Raw genomic sequence first — 24,779 nt, forward strand, 5'->3', positions numbered from 1 at the left:
GAATAAACAAGAGAGGGGCAGAGAGAGACGGAGACACAGAATCTGAAGCAGACTCCAGGCTCTGTGCTGTAAGCACTGAGCCTGATGCGGGGCTCTAACTCACTGACTAAGGTATCATGACCTGAGCCGATGTTGGATGCTCAACCGATTGAGCCACCTAGGTGCCCCAAATTAATTTATTATTTAAATTCTTCATATTCTCTCTCTACTGTCTATCCAAAGGGATTTGAATCCTCTATTTTCATATAAAGCTATTTTCTAACAATAGAAAAATTAGAAATCAAGGGACTAAATAATTAGAACGCAAGATTCATGAATGAACATTTTAAAGTATTTTTACAAACACATTTATTTTGATTAATTCTTTGATCTTTCCCAAATATTTCTTGTTTTGCAATCATTTGTGATGGACAAAAGCAACAATCCACAAATACAAAGAATGTCAGTGCACATGTTTTCTGACTTTGGAATTAAAATTAAAAATAGTTGTTAAATCCATAAAATATGTTAAAAATCAAATTTAAAAGTTTAAAATATAAAAAATATTTTGCTTTTCTGTTTATCTGCAGTCTGATGCAGAAATAGGAAAGGGATGGGAATTGTCAAGAGAAAAAACAGGAAAAAATACATTGATGGAAAAGTTTTAAAAACACTCAAGAAGTTAATTTTTAATTTTTTATACTTCGGCTCATCACCTCAGAGTCAGTTTTTCTGCCTTCCAAATTGTTAGTTAGTTTGATTAATTCAGTCACTTCTGTTGTATTACCCATGGAAAAGAATACAACCTATGCCTCTGGGCTCTCCTTTCATGAGAATTAACAAAATTCATTTGTACAGAAGGTTTTTTTTTTCCCCTTCTCACAATATTGTGCCTTAGGCACATAATTCTAATAACAAGTATTTCAGATAGGAGGAGACCCGTCTGATAGAGACCTCATTTTCCCCCCACGCAAGTGAATTTAAACTTAATCTTCCATTTGGGTAAGGGTTCCTGTCAAATAATGTGAAATGGCAGTTAATAAAAATGATCAATGGCATTTTCATAGTTAAAAAATCCAAACAGTGAATATTATTCTTTATCAAAGGAGGAAAAAAGGCCTTTGAAAAATTATTTGGAATACTGTTTCTTCCATTATGGAAAGATATAACAACCTCTTTTCAAATGAAAAAAGTAAGTAGTAGTACTGGAAACTTCAATATTGGGGTGGGGTTGGAGGGTTATCAGATGGTCACTGCAAAATTCTGTTTAATTAAGGTACATGCCCTCTAAAGTCCTAACTTGAGACCTTTAATTTTACTGTCTGAGAACACTGTACATGTGACCTGAATAGAAGCTGTAATTTGCAAGTTCTATCTGCCCTTTTTAGAACACCTGCTGTGGAATAGATACTATACAAGAAACTTTGTGTATATTGGTCTTTATCTTCATATCCATCTGGAGAGAAGACTATTTAAGCACTAGTAATGGATTAGGGCTTAGAGATGTAAAGTATTTCAATATAATCCCAGAACCAGAAAATGATGTGAAGCTAAGAGACAATCTCAGTCTCTTTTAGACTAAAATGAACTTTCCCACTATACAAAAATGGCCATCCTTCTTCATTTTCAAAATCCTACTGACCACCAAGCTACATAAAAAAAGTATTTTAGTTACAGGGAGACATATGCCACATGGAAATATATTAATCACGACTTTAAAAAATTAAAATAAAATAATAAAATTTTGTGCCTTTTCTATATAAAATTTATTCATGCATGCAATATCTATTGATATGAAAAGCCCATTCTAAAAATCACTATTGTATTTGATATACTCAGTGTAATTATGATTATTGCATATACATATATGATTTATATACACATGCATATCAAAAGTAGTAATAGTATTTTTTCTTTAACAGCAGTCATTCAACAGAGTGGATGATTTTAGTGTATATTTATACATTTCAAAACAAATTACCTAAGTTGAAAGTTTTCATATATTACTTTATCACATATACTGATCACTATTAGTTTAGATAAAATTTCACACAGTAAGTGGTTGTGTTGAAGTAATATAGTGAATTCTCTCTGATACATTTAGTCATTATGGACAGTTTTGCTTAGTGTCTTATAGGAAGAAACTAAGGTGGGGTCCCTAGGTTAGACTGAACATTTTGACATCAAGTCATGATATTTTAGGTAATTAAATTTTCTTTTTTAAAGGGCATAGCATAAAGATTATAATTATATTCGTATTGCCTCATTTGAAATTGAGAAATACTTCAGGGAACGTGGGTGGCTCAGTTGGTTGAGCATCCAACTTCGACGCAGGTCATGATCTTGCACTTGATGAGTTTGAGCCCCACCTCGGGCTCTGTGTTTACCGCTCGGAGCCCGGAGCCTGCTTTGTATTCTCTCTCTCTCTCTCTCTCTCTCTCTCTCTCTCTGCCCCTCCCCCACTCATGCTCTGTCTCTCTCTGTCTCAAAAATAATATTTGGAGTATGATGGTAGGAGGGAAAAGAAAAAGAAAAAAAAAAAAGACAGTCTGTCCTCTTGAATTTAGAATCAAATTAACCAAGTATCTGATAGTTGGGGTTATAATGCCATAAGCTTTTTATTAGTGAAACTGCATTTTGTGTAAGAGGAAAAACTGATGAGAAACTCTTTAGCTTTTAATGGATGACAAAAAAAAATACCTTCATATATTGTGTCCTTACAGTGCCTCTTTAAAGAGAGGGTGTATGGCCACAGATTAGAGAAGACTGTAATACAAATCTTACCCTAAAGTGGTGCTTTCTTATTTTAAAACTTCTTACTGTGCATGTAATATTCACATCATGATGAATATTGTTTCCTAGCTTTGAATTGAATTCTACATAGTCATTGTGCTTTAAAGGAGTAGGTTTAAAATTTGAATATAGCTTAGACAGTCATTGCAGAGAAAGCTTATTATCACCTCCTTAATATTTTTAATCTATATTGTTATTACTGTTTGAATTTACATGAGTTTTAAAAAATTTATTTATATTCAAGTTAGTTAATATACAGTGTAGTATTGGTCTCCAGCGTAAATCCCAGAGATTTATCACTTCCATGTAACACCCAGCGCTCTTCCCAACAAGTGCCCTCCTTAAACGCCCATTTCCTATTTAGCCCATCCCTCCCACATCCCCTCTAGCAACTGTCCATTTTTTTTCTGTATTTGAATCTCTTATGGTTTGCCTCCCTCTCTATTTTTATTTTATTTCTCCTTCCCTTCTGCTATGTTCATCTGTTGTGTTTCCTAAGTTCCACATATGAGTGAAATTATATAATATTTTTCTTTCTGTGGTTGACTTATTTCACTTAGCATAATACATTCTAGTTCCACCCACATTGTTGCAAATGACGAGATTCATTCTTTTTATTGCTAAGTAATATTCCATTGTATATACATATACACCACTTCTTTATCTTTATCCTTCTTTATTTTTATTTATCTTTCTCTTTATTCTTCTTTATCTTCTTTATCTTTATTTATCAGTCTATGGACATTTGAGATCTTTTAATAACTTGGCTATTGTTGATAGCACTGCTATAAACATTGGTGTACATGTGCCCCTTCTAATCAGCATGACTTATTAAGGCCCCCTAGGAAGTTGAAAAAATTAGGATGATCCAAGAATAATCTGGGAATTTGAAATTTCTGAGCCTTTGGCCTTCTCTTCTCAGGAGGAACTTTTCCAGAAGATTTTTCAATATTATTCACAATAAAACCCAAAAAAGGAATTCAGTCTTTCCTTTTATCTATATATAATGAGCACGGTATCCAGCAAATTGGTGTTGAGGTGGGGAGATCACCTGTTTTCCTGTTTGAAGACCACACTGGAAAACCCGCTCCTGAAGACTATCCCCTCTTCAGAACTGTTAACATCGCTGATGGGAAGTAAGTAACCCAATAATCCAATGCTTTCACTATGTTGAAAACAATTAGTTCATTTAATATTTATAAAGTGTGAGGCAGTTTTTCTAGAGATTAGTGATACGGCAATGAACAAAACAATAATATACCTAATTACACATAGTCTCTTTTACAGTCTGGGTGGACGGTGAAGAAGATAGGAAATGGTGGTGGAGGGTGCAATTTTAAGGAGTGAGATCAGGGAAAATCTCACTAAGAAGGTGACTGGTAAAGAATTTTGGGTGCATGCCCTGCTAATAACTAATAGTGTACTATTCCAGGAGGAGGGGAAACAAATGCACAGCCTCTGATTCGAGGTGTGGCTGATTTGTCTAAGCAATGTCAAGGATACCAGCATGGCAGGAGCAGAGTGAGATGATGAGGATGGAGAAACCAAATGGTTTAACATTTTGTAGCTGGTTATAACACTTTGGATTCTGTCTTGAGTGGAATGGGAACTCATTGTAGACTTTTTGAGCAGAGGAATGACCTGATTTGACTTGCCTTTTTTCAAGCATGTTGTTATTATTGACAATCATAACAAGCTTTTTATAATGCTTGATATGTGCTATGTACTGTTGGAAGCACTTTATATGTAGTCAACTCATTTAATTTTTCACAACTCTTTGAAGATAATGTTAGTAAACCCATTTTACAGAATAGGGGACTGAGGCACAGAAAGGGTGAATGACTTGCCTGAGATCATGTATTTGCAAAGTGACAGAGGTAGCGGTTGAACTTAGGTAGTTAGACTAGATAGTAACCATCATACTCTTCTGAAAATCATGCTGAATTCTGAATTCTGCATTGTGAACATTGCCTTTCAGTTAGGGAGCAGCTAAATACAAATAAATGTTTACTAAATTTACTTGGCAGTTTATTGCTGAATCTAGGCTTCTAAAATTAGCCTGATCTGAAATATGACATTTAGTTATAAATATAGGAAGGAAATGGCCATTCAGATGGGGAAAAAAATCCACACTCCGTGTATCTTTGTCAGGGCTATGGAGAAAACTTCATCTTAGTGGCAGGAAAAACTAGGCTTTTATGAGTAATTTAAATACTATCCTTAATAATGAATATGAAAAGTGATGCTATGAGAATAAATCAGGATAAGGAATTTGAGGGTATGCTGTTTTTGATAGAGCATCTCTTTGATATTGTTGCACTGAACAAAGGCATGTTGGAAGTGAAGGAGTGAGCCATGTGGGGATAGGAAGGAAGAGCAAGTCTGGCTGAGTGAAGAACATGTGCAAAGGACGGTAAAGAGGCAATGTGGCTGGAGCATAGGGAACGAGAAATCAAAAGTTGGGCATGAGGTCAGAAGGCCAGATGACACTCCTGTGAGACACAGTAAGGACTTCAGCTTTTACTGGGAATAATACATGGTTTTTAGCAAGGAGACTTTATCTGCCTCGTTTTTTAAAATAGTCAATCCAGATGCATGAGAGGGGAAGTAGAGACCATTTTGGAGTCTAGGTGAGAGAGCTTCCAGATTGGATAAAGTTGAGACACACTGAATTCTGTATATACACTGAATAAAGGATTTTCTGATGATATGAATGTACTGTATATGAAAAAGAGAATAATTAAGAATGGTTTAGTATTTTGGCTATTATATATGATACCATTGTTATGACTTATCATTATTACAGAGCTGAAATTAATCAACAATAAGGTCAAGTTCAGAGTTCTGATCAGCTTTTACAATTGAAATCATTTTTATTTCCTGTTAATGAGAAGCACATACTTAAAATAGCAGAGATGGTTTAAGTTAAGACCCAGGCTTCTTGGCAGAAATATGTGTAAATTTTACTCTCACAGTATTCAGTGGCTCCAAAATAAATCTCTGCACAATTCAAACTAAGCAGGCACCTATGCTAGTTGAATGTGCTATGGAAAGACCAAAGATTAAGTGTATATGGAAATATACTTGGTCCTCATCGTAGCCATGCCAAGTCACATGAAACAGACATTTTAGAAAGACTTCTGCAACTTTTTGGGCACTTTATTTTATGGATGTAGTCCTAGACACTTCTGCAATATTAATCTAGCATTTTTCATTTGGAAAAAAATAAAATATAAACCAGAGTGGTTTGCAAAATCCAAATAAGCTTCACTCAGTGGTTTGTGTTAGCACCAGATACTGTTAATAAAACTCACCATTTTATAGCAAGATTAGGGTATATAGGTTTCCAAAGGGCTAGCCACGTCTACCCCCTAAGCCTGTCATCGCTGCCCTGAATCAGCTAGAGCAGTAGCGTCAGAGTGAATTGAGACTCTCACTTCACACATGGCATTGACTATGCTTTCTTTCAGTGTTCCCACTTCCTGCCAACCCTGGAAAGAAGGAGAGATATTGTGTCTCAGTTTTGGATCCTGCCCACAGTAGTGATCTATAACTGTCTTGAAATTAAAGTGGAAAAAGAAAATGAAAGCACTTGAAATAAATGTGAATAAAGACAGAGAAGCACATTGTGTTTTACAATTAGAACGTTCAGTTGTTCCAGATGGAGCAGTCATTCAATTAGTACACATACCCTATTACAGTTCATCTCAGGGGATCTCTAGAGCAAGAAAAAAATAAATTAAGTGGAATTCCATTTGGAAGAAAGCATTTACGTACATAGAAACTATTACTTACCTCATGTCCCACCCCTGATCTCTATCACATACACTCATCAGGACATGGTGAGATTAAGCTTTTGTTGCAACAACACACAGTGTAGCAAAGGATGGGCACTTCCTTATCAGCACAGACAACCACCCCCAGTGTGCATTTTATACCGCATGTATCCTTTTTACTATCTAGCAGTATTCTGGGTTAACTGATTGATTAATAAATGAGCCTATTTTTTTGTGCAATTTCAGCTCACTTTCACAATTTAAAATACATTGCATTTTAAAATGAGTAACGGTGTGGCAACAATATCTTTGAAGCTTACAAAAGAATTACTTGACTCTTTTAGGTGGCATCGGGTAGCAATCAGCGTGGAGAAGAAAACTGTGACAATGATTGTTGATTGTAAGAAGAAAACCACAAAGCCACTTGATAGAAGTGAGAGAGCAATCGTTGACACCAATGGAATCACAGTTTTTGGAACAAGGATTTTGGATGAAGAAGTTTTTGAGGTAAAAAATAAATCAAACATTATTTGAAGCTGAATATTGTTAAATCAGATGAATTGAGTCAATAACTGTAACAATCAATATATACTATAAAACAAAGTTGAAAGCTAAAGGGTGACCTACTTTCTTCCCCTGTGGGTATAGTGGTGATGTTTTCTATTGTTCAGTAAGAGAATGGATAGACAATGATGGCTGTAACGACTGGGAAACATTACAGAGATTGGTTGATTTGAACACAGGCATGCTTTTCTCTTGGGAAGGGCAATGGCTTTACTTTTGGTACTTTGTATTATTTTCTTTGGAGAAAACATTTTCTTCACTTCCTTCTCTGGGAGATTAATTTAAGGAAATGTACAAGTCAGATATTTTGCCTTTCTCTGTTCTTTGTAAATATTTCCAAGGAATAAAATAGAGATCATATTGCAAAAGCTGAACTTAGGTCTTTAAGATCACTTTTTAAATAATGTCAAGGTCATAGTAAAAGTTTTCTTTCAGTTATAATTCACCAATTATGGCAATTACATTCTTTGTTTTAATCTTTCAATCATTGGATCCGGTAATTTATGCTTTAATTTTCAATGAGTCAATTATTAACATAACAAACAGACCTGAGTCCTGATCCCACAAAGGGATGTACTCCTGAGGCATCATTTAGTACTCTGATCATTGTTTTTATACCATTTCTGAGTAATTTATTTTTCAAAGTGGAATAAAGTAAAGTTCTGTAATGTATTTCAGATTAATAGACAAGATTTACATAGAAGATTTTCTGTATTTGGTTGATGGTGTGAACATACATGCATACACATAAACACACAGTGTGTACTTTCATAGAAAGAACAACATACATTTCGAGTGTCAGTAGAATATTGCATCCCTGTACTTATATACATAACCTATGGCATAATTTTAAATATAATTAACATTTGTGACACTTTCAGGTTAATTGAGATTCTGTTTGTTTCTGATTTTTCTCTACTTGTGTATACCTGAGCCTTTGATTCCAAACAAAGTGTTTTAATACATTTATATCATACTAAATTAAATCATAAACTCATTCAGGCAATATATAATAATAAACTCTCAGATCTTCTAATATCATGTATTGATTGTATATAAATGATAATATTTATTAGATGAATATTGTAAATGAATTAACTCAATTTTTAGCCTAGCAAACTTCTAGTTTGAAATTAATCTACCTATGAACATCAGTTTCACAGGCTAAATTTATTTTTGAAATACACACAACCTTATTTTTCAGGAACATAAATGAGTAATACAGACAAAGTATATTGGCAGATGGTTTCATTTCATGTATTAGTTTAGCCTATTGCTATACATAGTTACAGAGCCTATGGAACTTAAAGTAATGGAAATTAAGAGTAAACTTTGTTCATCATAAATGGTAAGAATATATAAAGAAATACAAAAGAGGGGCGCCTGGGTGGCTCTGTTGGTTAAGCGTCTGACTCTTGATTTTGGCTCAGGTCATGATCTCATAGTTCATGAGTTGGAGCCCCACAGAGCCTACTTAGGATTCTCTCTCTCTTCCTGTCTCTCTGCCCCTCCTCTGCTCTCTCTCTCTAAAAAAAGTAAATGAATTTTTAAAAATTTAAAAAAAGAATACAAAAGAGAAAAAATCTAAATATGTTATATAAATAAAAGTATAAATAAAATATGTATGTTGATACATATTAATTATTAATATTATCAAAATTTACTGCCCTGAGAGATATTTTTTATATGTACATGTTGATTAGGTTTCTTTATGATACAGCCCATCCCTTGGTACCCCTTCCCAAACCCCACATATAGACTGTACACCCCTTTCTTTGCCATATACTACACTCATGCTCACTGGGGTCCAGCTTAGAGTTTTTGAATTAGAGTTTTATGCTATCACAATATGTTCTTTTGTGAAAATAAATAACTGAACCTGATATTGCATCTTTTAAAATATGTAAGAATGGCTCTGTGTTTCATAAACTGATTACAGTACCAACTCCTAAAAATATAGAAATAATTTTCCTAAAATATTTTCATATGTTTTTGCTACTTTTAATCAAAATACCTCTGGTCAAGAGTGCCTCTAGTAAATTACCAAAGACAGGTGTACTAGAAGCAAATATTATTATATATTCTTTGATTAATTCTTAATTTTCTAATCCATGATCTGCAATCTAAATCTTGGAGTAACTTTAACTCCAGCTGTTTATTTGGAGAAACTGCTAAACTACTAAGAAAAATAATTTGTCCAAGACTTGTTAATGAATTCTTTAGGACTGTAACAGACAATAGCAAAAGTAAATTTATTATGCAGCTTTGTATCATGGAATTTCATGAAACCCAGTGGAGATTTAAAAAGAATATTTATTTAAAATATCAAATATAAAAAACAATATAAAAAGAATATTTATTTAATATTAAGTACATTAGTTTTGGAAAAAGAAATAAATGCAAATACTTCACTATAAGGTTTATCATTATTACTATGTCCAAAATTATACATAAAATTCAAGTTTTATTTCCTAAATTTTACTATTGTAGGGTATATAAATTTCAAAAACAGTTTAGTTTTTCCCACTTGAAAAAGAATATGAAGAAAAGAAACAATTCAAACACAGATTTTTACATCAGAATAAAGCTTTCTGACTCCTTTTATGAAATTAGTTCATCTTATCTGATACGAAGTTAATATATCTTTCTCTAAACATTTACCCAAATATTTTTATTTTCATCATGTTTAACATTATGGTATCTATCTAGACTTTTGAATCTCTGCAACTGAATGTGTAGAAAGTAAACTAAAATGATAGGAGATAGGAATGGTACCATATATGCATATTTTAGTGTTTGATAAACAGTTGTAATGGTCAAGATGATATAAAAACGTTAGTGATTTATTTTCCTGAAAGCTGGAAATGTAACTTCTTTGGAAATAGTATCATTCCAAATAGATGCAAATTTGTTTATTATATAATTTAATCTCTGTCATCCCTACATTATCCTACATTTATGGAATGAGACTGTTATGGGAAAAAATGCTAAACATGGCCATACTTGAACTACAATCTGAAAACACCTAAGAATTCAACAGTAAACATATAACAACAAAACTGAAATTTTTTTAAAAGTATGGCAAATTAGCTTATATGGAAATACCGAAATGAATATATAGAGTAATAAATCAGATTATATAATTTCAGCATAGTGGAGTGAATATAAAAATTGATTATGGAATCAGAGAAATCTGAATTTTTTTCTAATTCTGTAAATGGGAATAGTAATGTTATCTCCCTTGTAAGTTATATTTAAAAAAATGAGATCCTGTATGTAAAGTGCTTAAAATACTACTATTAATTATACATGTATATATGGTTATATATTATGTAAATATGGGTAATATAATTGTGTATTACTATGTATTATTACTTACATTTAAAATCATCTTACAACTATGACATGTCAAATATTCTTTTTTTTTAAAGTTTATTTCTTGGGTGCCTGGGTGGCTCTGTTGGTTGAGCCTCCGACTTCAGCTCAGGTCCTGATCTCACGGTCCTAGCGTCTGGCTCTGTGCTGACAGCTCAGAGCCTGGAGCCTGCTTGGGATTCTGTGTCTCCCTTTCTCTCTCTGACCCTCCCCTGCTCACGCTGTCTCTGTCTCTGTCTCTATCTCTTTCTCTCAGAAGTAAATAAAAAAAAAAGAACATTTAAAAAATTAAAGTTTACTTCTTTTGAGAGAGACCAAATGGAGGGGGGAAGGGGTAGAAAGAGAGAGAAGGAGAGAAAATCTCAAGCAGGCTCTTCCCCTGCAGTGCAGAGCCCGACACGGGGCTCAAACCCACGAACTGTGACATGATAACCTGAGCCAAAATCAAGAGTTTGTCATTTAACCAACTGAGCCACCCAGTGCCCCAACATGTCAAATATTCTTATACATTTTTGATAGGGTGTGCAACAGTGACCCACATATCAGCCAAATCAGGCTTTAAGTGGTCTTTTGTCTTGTGAATGAAGTACCTCAGTTGCTTACAAGGCATCTTGTGGGGATTAGGTAAATTTTCCCTCCCCAACCAGGTAGCATCTAGGTTCAGACTTTTGCAAGCAAAACATGGTCTGGGTAGATGAATACTTTCAAGCAGACATAAAATATCCAGCCAACCCTAATCTATAACTTTGTGGGGGTTTTTGTTTTATTTTGTTTTTTGTTTTGTTTTGTTTTTTACTTGATAATACACTTCAGAATGTGCGGAAAGCTAAATTAGCTAAATTAACTACATTGCCTGTATTCACTATCAATAAAATTACTTTTGTAGCCTTTTAAAATTTTTAATTAAAAAATTTTTAATATTTATTTATTTTTGAGAGAGAGAAAGAGAGCACAAATGGGGAAGGGGCAGAGAGAGAGGGAGACATAGAATCCAAAGCAAGCTCCAGGNCTTTTAAACAGGATTTTCTTCACTAAATATCAAGTTGTAGCCATTATAACTCAAGTCAAAGCATTGCTATTTCAATCTTTTTTTCTTTTTTAATGATCAAAGCAGGTTTTTACAGTCTTCTATCTTTGGGTAGATTATTTTTTTTCTTTTGAAGCAATGAGAAGAATATAATGACAATTTAAGTGGAACAGCTTTTGATGAAATTTTTCATTTTTTCAAACTTCTCAGAAAAGATTTTGGCATTCAGTTTTCTTGGGAGAAATCAATGAATATTAATTTATAAAAGCTACACAATTGAAGTAGTTTTACAAGGCCAGAAAACTTTTTTTAAATTTTTTTTAATGTTTTATTTATTTCTAGGAGAGAGAGAGAGAAAGAGAGAGAGAGAGAGACAGCGTGAGCAGGGGAGGGTCAGAGCGAGAGGGAGACACAGACTCTGAAACAGGCGCCAGGCTCTGAGCTGGCAGTCAGCACAGAGCCCGACGCGGGGCCCGAACCCACGAACCGCGAGATCATGACCCAAGCGAAAGTCGGACGCTTAACCGACTAAGCCACCCAGGCGCCCCATAAGGCCAGATAACTTACCTTAAAGTAATAACAGGGATCTCAAATAATTCCAGTAAGAATTTGATTACTGCTTTGTGATGCCTATGTATCTTTTTACTGCATATATTTTCCAAGATATATGCTTTTTAAAAACTTATGTTGGGGGGCGCCTGGGTGGCTCAGCCAGTTAAGTGTCCGACTCTTGATTCCAGCTCAGTTCATGATCTCACAGTTCATGAGTTTGAGCCCAGTATCATGCTCTGCCCTGACAGTGTGAGGTCTGCTTGGAATTCTCTGTCTCCCTCTCTCTCTCTGCCTCTCTCTCTCAAAAAAAAAAAAAAAAATTAAAAAACATTAAAAAAAGAAAAATTTAATTTAGTTAAAAAATTGTGTTGGTAGACATTGTTTTTCTATAGAATGACATTACAGGATAAGGTAGCTTTCCCATTTATCCACCTTCCCTGGAATAGATGCATTTAGCTCATAGAATTTGAGATTTTAAAACTCTATTTATTGAGATATAACTGAAGTACAATAAAACCACAAATATTAAAAGTGTAAATTGATCAGTTGTGATTTACATTTACACCTCCAATGAAACCATCATAATCAAGAAAATAAACATGGCCATCACACCAAAAGTTTCCACATGCACCATCTCTTCTTCTCCCTGAACCCCGGGCAATCACTAATTTGCTTTTTATCACTATGGCTTATTTATTTTATCTAACATTTTAATAAACAGAATGATACTGAGTATACTGTCTTTAACTTGGCTTTTATCACTCATCATAATGTCTTTATCACTCATGGATAAAGTCTTGGGGACTTATCCAGGTCTCATTTATATCATTATTATGCCTTTTTAAAAATTGCTGAGCCATATTCCGGTGTATGAATATACCACTATTTGTTCATCCATTTCATCCTGTTAGTGGGCATTTGGATCATTTCTAGATTTTGGCTTCTACCTGTAAAGCTGCTTCAAACATTCATGTACAAATTTTGTGTGGGCATTTATTTGTGTTTGTCTTACTTTGAATACCTAGAAATAGAATTTTGGGTTATTTCGTAGGTGCATATTTACTTTTCAAAAAACAAGGAAAGTGTGGAACTGCATTCCAAAGTGGCATTAATCATTTTGCGCTCCCTCCCACAGTGAATGAAAGTTCCAGTCATTCTGCATCCTTGACAACCCTTTATACGGTTAGTCTTTTAGATGTTAGCCATTCCAAGTGGTTGTGTAGTAGTATTTATTATGGTATGAATTTATATTTCCCTATAACTGATGATGTCAAGCACTGTTTAGGTTTTCATTGGCCATTTCTGCATCTTCCTTTATGAAGTGTCTTTTGTCCATTAAAAAAATGCTGATCTATTATGATTATGGACTTTTAAGGTTTTTTTAAATATAAATCCTTAATACTTTGTTTGATAGAGATTTGCAAATAATTTTCTAGCATGTGGCTTATCTTTTTATTTCATTAATAGTGCCTTTTAATTTATAGAGTGAATGCTTTTCATTTTTATAAAGTTTAATTTGTCGATTTTGTTATTTTTACACATTCTGTGTTCTAAGAGTGTTTTAAAATTTTTAAAAAATATTTATTAATTTTGAGAGAGAGAGAGAGATAGAGAGAGAGGGAGACACAGAATCTGAAGCAGGCTCTAGGCTCTGAGCTGTCAGCACAGAGCCTGATGTGGGGCTTGAACTCACAAGCTGTAAGATCATGCATGACCTGAGCTAAAGTTGGACGTTCAACGAACTGAGCCACCCAGGCGCCCCCGTTCTAATAGATCTTTACCTACACAAGATAAGAATTTTTTCCTGCTATCAGATATGTTGTAGTTTTAGGTTTTACACAAAAGTCATGCCTCATTCTGAGTTAATATTTGAGTATGGTGTGAGGTAAAGGTCAGTGTTAATTGTTTTAAGACAAAGATATCCAGTTCATCCTTTATAAAAAAGACTTCCCTTTCATGCATTGAATTGCCTTGGCTTCTATGTCAGAAATCATATGTAGTCATACATATGAGTAGATCTATTACTGGACTATTTATTATCCTATTCCGTTGATTTGTCTATCTTTTCACTAATACCAAAATGTCTTGATTACTGTAGTTTAATAGAAAGTTTTGATATTAGGTGGGGTAACTGCTCTTACTTTTTATCCTTGCTAAACGTTGCTTTAATAGTTTTTGGTTATTTATGTTCTATATAAATTTTGGAATAAGCCTGTTGACTTCTAAAATAAAATTGGGTTTCATTTAAATAAAATTTGGTTTTAATTGGAATTTCATTTAAGCTGTAGATCAAAATGAAGAGAATCAAACTAAAACATTAAATTTTCCATTTCCTGTATATGGTAGAATTTTCTATTTATTTTGTTTTTCTTTAGTTCCTCTCACAATGTTTCCTAGTTTTCAGTGTAAATGTCTGTTTTCCTCTGAAAATGAACATGATATGATCTCATTCCATCTAGATTTACTGACAATTATTTTATGGCCCATCATGTAGCCTATTTTAGTGAATATAGCACATGCTTTTATAAAGAAAGTGTGTTCTGAAATTGTGGTATTGAGTGTTTTATAGTTATAATGTATATTTTAAAGTCTCTAAGAGTTTTAACCCAGATCTGGGTTATGTGAACTGGCATTTGTTATCTGAGTTGGAATAATGGAAATTATTTATTAATACATTTTGTTTTTTAGAGTTGGTATAGGTTCAGAGCAAAACTGACCAGAACTTAGAGAATTTTCATATATCCTTGTGCATGTGCATGAGTGTGCACACACACACGTATACCCAGCCTCTTCTATCACCATCCCCACCAAGCCAATACATTTGTTGCAGTGTGTAAACCTGTACTGACATATCATTATCAACCAAAGTCCATAGTTCATCTTATGGTTCACTCTCGGTGTTGTACATTCTATGGATCTTGGCTAATGTATCATGACATGTATTCACCAATGCAGTATCTTATGAAATATTTTCATGACCCCAAAAATCCTCTGTGCTCTCCCTATTCATCCTTCCTTCTCTTCTAAATTTTGGCAACCACTAATCGTTATAATGTTCCCATAGTTTTGTCTTTTCCAAAATGTCATATAGATGGAATCATATAGCTGTAGTCTTTTCAGGTTGACTTCTTTCACTTAATATGCATTTATGTTTTCTTCATATCCTTCATGGCTTGATAGCTGATTTCTTTTTAGTGCTCAATAATATTCTATTGTCTGAATGTAACACAGTTTAATTGTCCATTCATCTACTGAAGCATATCTTGGTTGCTTTTAAGTTTTTCATAATTATGAGTAAAGCCTCTATAAACATCTACATGCAGGCTTCTGTGTAGACATAGTTCTCAGCTCCTTTGGGCAAATGCCAAAATGTATGATTGCTGATATGGTAAGAATATGTTTACTTTTATAAGAAACTGCCACACTGTCTTCCAGAAGAGCTATGCCATTTTGCATTCACAGCAGCAGTGAATGAAAATTCTTGTTGTTCAACATTTGGATATTGGCCATTAAGATAGGCATGTGGGAGCACCTGAGTGGCTTACTTGGTTTAGCATCTGACTTCGGCTCAGGTCACGATCTTGTGGTTCATGAGTTTGAGCCCTATGTCAGGCTCTGTGCTGACAGCTTAGAGTCTGCTTTGATTTCTGTGTCTCCCTGTCTCTCTGCCCTTCCCCTGCTTACAATCTGTCTCTCAAAATTGAATAAACATTAAAAATAATTTTTTAAATAAGCAGGTGGTAGTATCTAATTGTTATAGTCTGCATTTCCCTGATGACATGTTGAACATCTTTTCATACGCTTACTTGCAATCTGTGTGACTTGTTTGGTAAGTTGTCTGGTAAGGTCTTTTGCTCAGTTTTTAAATAAGGCTGTTCATTTTCTTATTGTTAAGTTTTACATTTGTGTGTGTGTGTGTGTGTGTTTTAGATAACAATACTTTATCATTTGTGTCTTTTGCAAATATTTTCTGTCATTCTGACTTCTCATTCTCTTGATATTATCTTTCACAGATGTGAAGTTTTTAATTTTGATGAAGTCCAGCTTATCAATTACTTCTTTCATGAATCATGCCTTTGATGGTATATCTAAGAAGCTTCTTAACACCCAAGTTCACAAAGACTTTTCTTCTGTCCTATCTTCTAGGATGTTTAGGTTTTGCATTTTACATTTGTATCATTGATCCATTCTGAGTTAATTTTTGTGAAGGGTATGAGGTTTGTGTTTAGATTCACTTTTTACATGTTGATGTCTGGTTTTCCCAGCACCATTTGTTGAATAGACTAGCTTTGCGCCATTATATTGCCTTACTTCTTTGTCAGAGATCAGTTAACTCTATTTATGAGGGTCTGTTTCTGTTCCATTGACCTATTTGTTTTTTTTTTTCAACGATACCACACTGTCTTGATTACCATAGCATCATAATAAGTCTTGAAGTGAAGTAATGTTAGTTCTCCATCTTTGTTCTACCATTCAATGTTAAATTGGCTATTTTGGGTCTTTTGCCTCTTGTTATAGACTTTAGAATCAGTTTGACAATACACACGACATAGTTTAATGAGATTTTGACCAAGAGTGTTGAATCTGTATATGGATTTGGGAAAACTGACATCTTCACAATTCTGATTTTCTTATCCATGAATATAGAATATCTCTCAGTTATTTAGTTCTTCTTTGATACCTTTCATCAGGGTTTTGCCATTTTCCTCATGTAGAGTTTATACATATTTTGTAGGCTTAACCTAAGTATTTCATTTTTAAGTGTTAATACAATGGTATTGTGTTGTTAATTTCAAATTCACTTTTTCATTGGTTGTATATAGGAAAACAATTGACTCCTGTATATTAGCCTTATATCCTGCAATCTTGCTCTAATTACTGGTTAGTTCTAGGAGTTTGTTTATTCTTTTGGATTTTCTGTATAGACAGTCATGTCATCTGTGAAGAAAGACAGTTTTATTTCTTCTTTCCATATCTGTATCTTTTATTTCCTTTTCTTGTCTTATTGTATTAGCTAGGACTTCCAGTACAATATTGAAAAGCAGTGGTGAGAGGGGACATCCTTGCCTTGTTCCTGATTTTAGTGGGAAAGCTTCAAGTCTTACCAGTAAGTATGATGTTAGTTTTAGGTTTTTTGTAGATTTTAAAAAATCAAATTGAATACGTTTCCCTCCATTTCCAGTTTGCTGAAAATTTTTTGTTATGAATAGATGTTTGATTTTGCCAAATATTTTTTCCTCATTTATTGCTATGATTCTGTGGTTTTTCTTTTTTGGCCATTTGATGTGATAGAGTACATGAATTGATTTTCAAATGGTGAGCCAGCCTTACATACCTAGGATAAATATCATTTGGTCATGGTATATAGTTCTTTACATATATTTTTGGTTTGTACATTGTCAATTTGCTGATATTTTGGTGAGGATTTTTGCATCTATGTTTATGAGAGACATTTGTCTGTAGTTTTCTTGTGATGTCTTTATCTGACTTTGGTTTAGGAAACAGTGTCCTCATACACTGAGATAAGAAGTATTCCCTTTGCTTCTTTCTTCTGAAAGAGAATGTAGAAGATTGGTATAATTGCTTGCATAAATGTTTTGTAGAATTCACCAGTGAAACATTCTGTTTTGGAAGGCTATTAATTATTGAATCAAATTCTTTAATATATAGGCCTATTCAGATGATCTGTTTCTTATTGTATGAGTTTTTGCAGATTATGTCTTTCAAGCAATTGGTTCATTCCATCTAGTTCACATTTATGAGCATAAAGTTGTTCATACTGTTCCTGTATTATCCTTTTATATCCATGGGATCTATAGTGATGTCCCCCTTTCATTTATAATACTATTAATTGTACCTTCTCTCTTATTTTCTTAGCCTGACTACAGACACATTGATTTTACTTGATACACACACACACACACACATATATGTATATGTATGTATGTGTGTATATATGTATATATGTGTGTACACACACACACAGTTTTCTTCTTTACTGATATCTGCTCAAATTTTATTATTTCTTTTCTTCTGCTTATTTTGGATATACTTTGCTCTTCTTTTTCTAGTGTCCTAAGGTGGAAGCTTAGGTGATTGATTTTAGATTTTTCTTTTATTCTACTATGTGTATTCAGTGCTATAAATTTCTCTGAGAACTGCTTTTGCTGCATGCCACACATTTTGATAAGTCATGCTTTCATTTTCATTTAGTTCAAAAATATTTTTAAATTTCCTTTGAGATATCAGTTTTCGACTCATGTGTTATTTAGAAATATGTTGCTTATTCTTTCAGACTTTTGGACTTTTCATATAACTTTCTGTTATTGATTCTTAGTTTAACCCCATTGTGTTCCAAAAGCAGAGACTGTATGATTCTTTGTTTTAGATTTTTAATGTTTTGTGATCCAGAATGTGGCTTATATTGATGAATGTTCCATGTGATCTTCAGAAGAATGTATAATCTATTGTTTTTGGATGAAGTAGTAAATAGATGTCAATTACAGTTGATCCTTGAGCAACATAGGTTAGACCTACATGTGTCCAATTATATACATATGTTTTTGATTCATACAGTACAGTACTGTAACTGTATTTTCTCTTATGAATTTCTTAGTTTTTTTCTTTAGCTTACTTTATTGTTAAGAATACAATATATAATGAATATAGCATGCAAAATATGTGTTAATTGACTTTTTATGTTATCGTGAAGGTTTCTGGTCAACAGTGAGCTATGAATAGCTATGTTTTGGGGGAGTCAAAATTATACATGGAGTTTTGACTGTGTGTGGGGTCAGTGCCTCTCACCCCCATGTTGTTCAAGGGTCAACTGTATATCTAGTTGATTGATAGTGCTGTCCAGTTCAGCTGTGTCTTTGCTAATTTTCTGCAGCTGGATCTGTCCGTTTCTGGTAGAAGTGTATAAAAGTTTCCAACTATACTATTGGATTATTGGATTAATCTATTTCCTCTTGCATTTGTGTCAGGTGTTGCCTCATGTGCTTTGATGTTCCTAAGCACATATACATTAAGGATTATCTTTTTTTATTTATTTTTGCCGGTCAACTCCTTTATCATTCTGTAATGTCTCCTTTTATCCCTGAAAGCTTTCTTTACTCTAAAGCCTACTCTGTCTGAAGTTAATAGATATACTCTTGTTTTCTTTTGACTAATGATGACATGGTATATCTTTCTCCATTCCTTCACTTTTGTTCTATATGTGTCTTTATATTTAAAGTAGGTTTTTTGTAGACAACAGATAGTTGGGCCTTATTTTTGATCCACTCTGCAATCTCTGTCTTTTAATAGGTATATTTGGACTTTTCATATTTAAAGTGATTGTTGATATACTTGAATTTATATCCACCATATTTGGTACTGTTTTCTGTTTGTTAACCTTCTTTTTCCTTCTATAATTTTTCTGCCTTTTTCCTTTAAACTGGACATTTTATATGATTACATTTCACTCTTCCTTTGCATATTAATTGTACTTCTTTTTAAGCTTATTTTAACTGTTGCCCTTGTATTTGCAATATTCATTTTCAATTAATCCAAGTCTACTTTTAAATAAAACTATACTATTTCACAAGTGCAAATACCTTATAATAGCAGAATATTCCTAGTTCCTCCCTCCTATACTTTGTATCATTATTTTCATTTGTTGCATTTTCCCATAATCATATATATTTATACATATATATTTGAATACATTTTTTATTGTAAACAAACTGTTATCAGATCAATTAAGAATAATAAAAATAAAACTTATTATTTAACTTTTACTTATTTTTCTCCAGTGCTCTTCCTTTTATTATCTACATTTAACTCTGACCTATATCATTTTTCTTCTCTCAAGAGAACTTCTTTATAAAATTGCTTGAAAGCCAGGCCACTTGCCAATAAATTCCCTCAGTGTTTGCTTGTCTGAGAAAGTCTTTATTTCTCTTTCATTTTGAAGAATAACTTTGTAGCTTACTGCTTTCTAGGTTGGTGGGTTTTTTAACACTTGAAATACTTTATTCCATTCTCTTCTTGCTGTGTGGTTACTGATGAGAAGCCAGATGTAATTGTGATCTTTGCTCCTTTTCAGTTCATGTGTCCTTCCTCTGATTCTTTCAGTACTTTTCTTAATCACTGATTTTCTGAAGTTGAATATGATGTACCTAGGTGTAGTTTTTCTTTGGCATTTATGCTGCTCTAGGTTCTCTGAGCTCCCTGGATCTTTGGATTGGTGTCTGACATTAATTTGAGCAAATTCTCATTCATTATTGATTCTAATATTTCTCTGTTACTCCCTCTCTTCCTTATTCTGGTATTTCCATTACATGTATGTTATATATTTTGTAGTTGTCTTACAATTCTTGGATATTCCACATCTTTTCCCCTCAATTTATTTTCTCTTTGCTTTTCATTTTTCAAATTTTTCATTACCATGTCCTCATGCTGAAAGATTCATTCCTCAGCCACGTGCAGTCTACGAATAAACCCGTCAAAGGGATTCTTTATTTTCAATCTCTAGCATTTCTTTTTAATTTATACTTAGAAATACCATCTTTCTGAATACATTTTTCATGTTTCTATATATCATCTTTTTTTCCCACTAACATCTTTAGAATATTAATAGTAGGCTTAAAAAATTGCCTGTTGGATAATTCCAAAATCTTGGCACATTTGATTGTAGTTCTGATGTTTATTCTATTTCTTCAATGTGTGATTTTAGCCTTTTAGCATGCTCTTTAACTTTAATGTCAAAAAATGGACATTATGTTCTGGATAAAAGAAATGTGGTAAAGAAACCTTTGGTGATATACTGGTAAGATGCAGGGAGAGGGTAAACATTCTCTAGTCCTGTGATTAGGTCTCAGTCTTTTACTGAGCCTGTATCCCAGGTTCATTTTTCTCCACTAGGTGAGACAGGATGGCTACATGTGGCTGTAAATTTTTCTTCTGCCACATGGAAGGGGTCTGTAACTGGGTACTTCTCTTTCTTCAATTTGGTTAGGCTCTAATAAAACACCAGCAGGCTAGAATCTGGGAAAACAGTTGTTCCTGAGGATAGTCCTTGTTAAGAAGAGCAGAATGCTGTGGTGTACTTAAAAATAGTTCATTTTCCCCTTCTAAATGCATTTTTCCTTCTGGAAGGAGGGACTTTTTCTTTAATATTCATTATGAGGACCTGGTAGAGATCCTGGTGGTAAACTCAAGAGTGGAGGGCCTCTTTATGACTTACATAAGTGTTTGTATAACTGAGTGTTATGAGTGTTTGAAAAATAAACTTTATTCTCTTGATTATTTCTGAAATTAGGTGAAAATCGCAGATTGTACTGACATAGCAGCTACAAGGACTTCAGTGTACTGTTGTACACTGAAGTGTACTATTGTAAAGGACTTCAGTGTATAGTGTACTATTTTAAAGAAGACTTCCATAACTGAAAGAAAAAATGAAATGACATTCTGGAATGGGATTGTATTACTTATTCTGTGAAAATAGCATAGAGGGAGCAAAACAGGAAAAACAACTAAGCTTTGACTTTACCATGGTTGTTTGGTTCTTGTTCTGTGAATCTTCAATTAACATGTACATTTCGGAATATAACTGTGGCTCCTTTTTTTAATTTTGGAAATCATCGTCTGGAATCTGTTTTGTGATTAATGTATGTAATGTGTAGTAAGACATCAAAATTATTTTCTAAATTTCAGGAAATATGCATAATATTAAGAGAAGTAACAAATGTGGATACCAAAGACGAGGCACAGATTTGGTAGGGTTGATATTCAAGCACAATCCAAGTAAAACTTGATTGTAACAAACATAGGTTCGATACAGATTAGAGCAAAAAATCCCAACACATACTAAGCACTCATATAAAATTAGGGTGCAATAACACTGCAATAATCAGCAATAACACTGCCTAAAGAATCACTCATTCATGGGCATGTTGAATTTCTCTAATATAAGGAAAAACTAAATATGTTTTTATATTTTTTTAACATATAGAAAACATAAATATGTTTTGATTCTAAGAGGGGATCTTATTGCTCTTATGAAGAAATAGTCCAATATATCTATACAATAGTACCTTATACTAGCAGTGTTATAAAGCACATCTTCATTCCTTTAGAAGTCAGATTTTGTTTAGACCTGATATTAATTATTTACAAAGTTGTGATGACAAATAAGATGTTCATCTTTTGATTTTTCTGTTTTGGGAGCTATTTAAGTTTGACTACTGACCACATAAACCAGTAAGCCAAAGTATAACATTGTGTTAATTCTTTTTTTGAGGGTTATCCTTAACCAAGTCTGAAAGCAACATCTGTTTTTGGCTATTTGACATGTAATTACATTCTTTATTGCTGCACTTTGAGCTGGTATGATAAGTGTGGTGGGGACCAACACACAAAAATGTGCCACATTATTTATGAGCGAGCTTCAGTGATGCTGGAAGGACATTTCTACAGTTCTCTCTAGACATCACTGTACTTCATTATATAATAGCCATGTGGTATACTGTTGCCATTCAGACTGTGATCAGATCTGCACCATTGTAGTATGATATTCAGATAACAGGCTACATTTGGGGACCTTATTGATAGCTTAGTATAATTTTATAGTGAGCAAGATTTATGGTTGAAACTGTTTTAAGAAACTCAGTGGAGCATTCATATGAGTTGGGTTGAGATTTCAGAGCTCTATAGAAGATCCATAATACCAGTCACACAGGATATTGCTTTCTCTCAAAGGAACATTGCCATTGTGGTTCTTTTTTTTTTTTTTTACTTTATGTTTAGTGCATCACTGGATTATCCACCACTAACAGTACACTAAAATGTCACAGTTTATTTTTTCCCTTTTATACACTTTTTTCTCTGATTACCCTGGTGAAAGGTGATACTCGTCTTTATTATTCATCTGCAGCATTTTATTAGCTTCTCAAAGAATAAGCCATTTTGAATTGTATTCTTGTTGTCATATCTATGTTACGTTGTTTTATAATTACCTACTAATGGTTAGTTTTCTCATTAGACTATAAATTCCTTGAAAACAGGATTTATAGTCTATTAATTTAGATACTCCAGCAGCACCAAATACAAAGGTTGACACAGAATTTATAGCCCTTGGAGATTAGTAGATGCAAGAATGAGTGCTGTGCCTGGTAGTGGTTAAGACTTTGTTAGAAGTATCTGGGAGGACAAAGGGCAGGGATAGCTGTCAGATAGCATCTGCCACTTGAAAGTGAGGTGTTGATTTAGTAGTTGACTATCCCCTGTTGAAGCAGAATAAACATCATATGCCAAACATTGTGCTTAAGTAATTGAAATAGAGACATAAATAAATACTTGTAACAAGATATGATTGTGTCCATAATAAAGATAATGTTCAAGTGAGGGAATCACAACTGAATCCATAATGATGAAAAATAAAAAGGTATTTAAAGCTGAGGGCACAGGTACAAAAGTTGAAAGGTTGGATAGAGCACAACAGATCTAAGAAAAGTCATTTGGTTTGGGCACTGGGTGTAAGACCTGGATGAATATGCTAGTGCCTGTTTGTGATAGTCTTTTACGGCCTGCTGAGGGGGTTGAACTATAAAGCATAAGACATGACATATCTCTTTAAGTTGTGGGGTACAGTTGACAGGACTGGGGTTTATTGGTTATATGGAGTTAAGGGACAGAGGAACTTACAACTGTAAGATTTCCATAGCAAATTGTTGATGTTTCGTTCTTACACACATGAGCTGTTTGGAATTTTAGCTAAGTTTAAAAGTCTTTAATTGTCTTCTTTATTATGATTTATGAATTATGTGCTTTAAACAAAGATTTAAATTGGCTAAAATGGTCATAGGATTATCCCAGACAAAATAATCTTATCTCATCATATTTCTATACCTCTGGAACTTTAGAGAAAACACTCAGTTACTGTAAAATTGTTATTTGCTCAAAGGAATATAAGAATGTGATAGACTATTAAAATATGTTTTAAGTAAGTTCTTTTTAGAAATGAGATCTTTCTAAGGCATGAGCTAGTTCATTTCTATTTACAATATGACTTAGTCCTTAGAGGATTGGCAAGTATACAGAAATGTCAACTAAGTCTTACCTATATTCTAACTATTAGTGTTATCTGTTCCTTGGATATTTGCAAGAACCTTTAATTGATCTCCATGCTTCTGTCCTGCCCATCTATTAGTCTGTTCTCTAAACCTTAAAAAAAGAAAAGTAAACCTATTCTTGTCAGATAGGACCTGACAGAAAATAATGAATAAGTGCATGAAGAATGTCAACTTTTAAAAAATAACCATCCAGTGGCTTCTCATATCATTTATAGGACAAGTTAAAGTTCTTTCAATATTCTCTAGGCTTATATATGAAACAATCCCACCCTCTGCCCGTTTTTTCTGACCTCATCAAAGGCTCCTCTCCCCCTTGCTTTCTGTGGTTGACAAGGCATCCTTTCTTGAATACATCAACTGGCTACAGCCTTGGGGCCTAGACATCCGTTAGTCTGTCCTCCAGATATCTGTATTATATCCTCAGTTCATCAGGTGTCTCTGTCTCAGTGTCTCTTTATCAGTGAAACCTTTTATGATTATATTTTGTATTATAGCATCCTGTCTTCTCACACATCTCTCTTATCCTGCTTTATATTCTTTTTTTTTTAATTTTTAAATTTTTATTTTATTTTATTTTTTATTTTTTTGAATTACAAG

General features: G+C 33.5%; 1 protein-coding gene across 1 annotated transcript in view; it reads left to right on the top strand.

Annotated features, from left to right (window-relative positions):
* The window catches only part of COL11A1 (collagen type XI alpha 1 chain), a 210,683-nt gene that overhangs the window by 23,444 nt on the left and 162,460 nt on the right, over positions 1-24,779 (top strand). Inside the window, exons 3-4 of the mRNA XM_077746071.1 lie at positions 3,695-3,908; positions 6,893-7,055. Of these exons, the coding sequence (XP_077602197.1) occupies positions 3,695-3,908; positions 6,893-7,055 (377 nt within the window). The remainder of the gene's footprint in view (positions 1-3,694; positions 3,909-6,892; positions 7,056-24,779) is intronic.

The sequence above is a fragment of the Crocuta crocuta genome, unplaced genomic scaffold (assembly GCF_008692635.1).
Source record: "Crocuta crocuta isolate KB4526 unplaced genomic scaffold, BGI_CrCroc_1.0 scaffold48, whole genome shotgun sequence".
Lineage (NCBI taxonomy): Eukaryota > Metazoa > Chordata > Mammalia > Carnivora > Hyaenidae > Crocuta > Crocuta crocuta.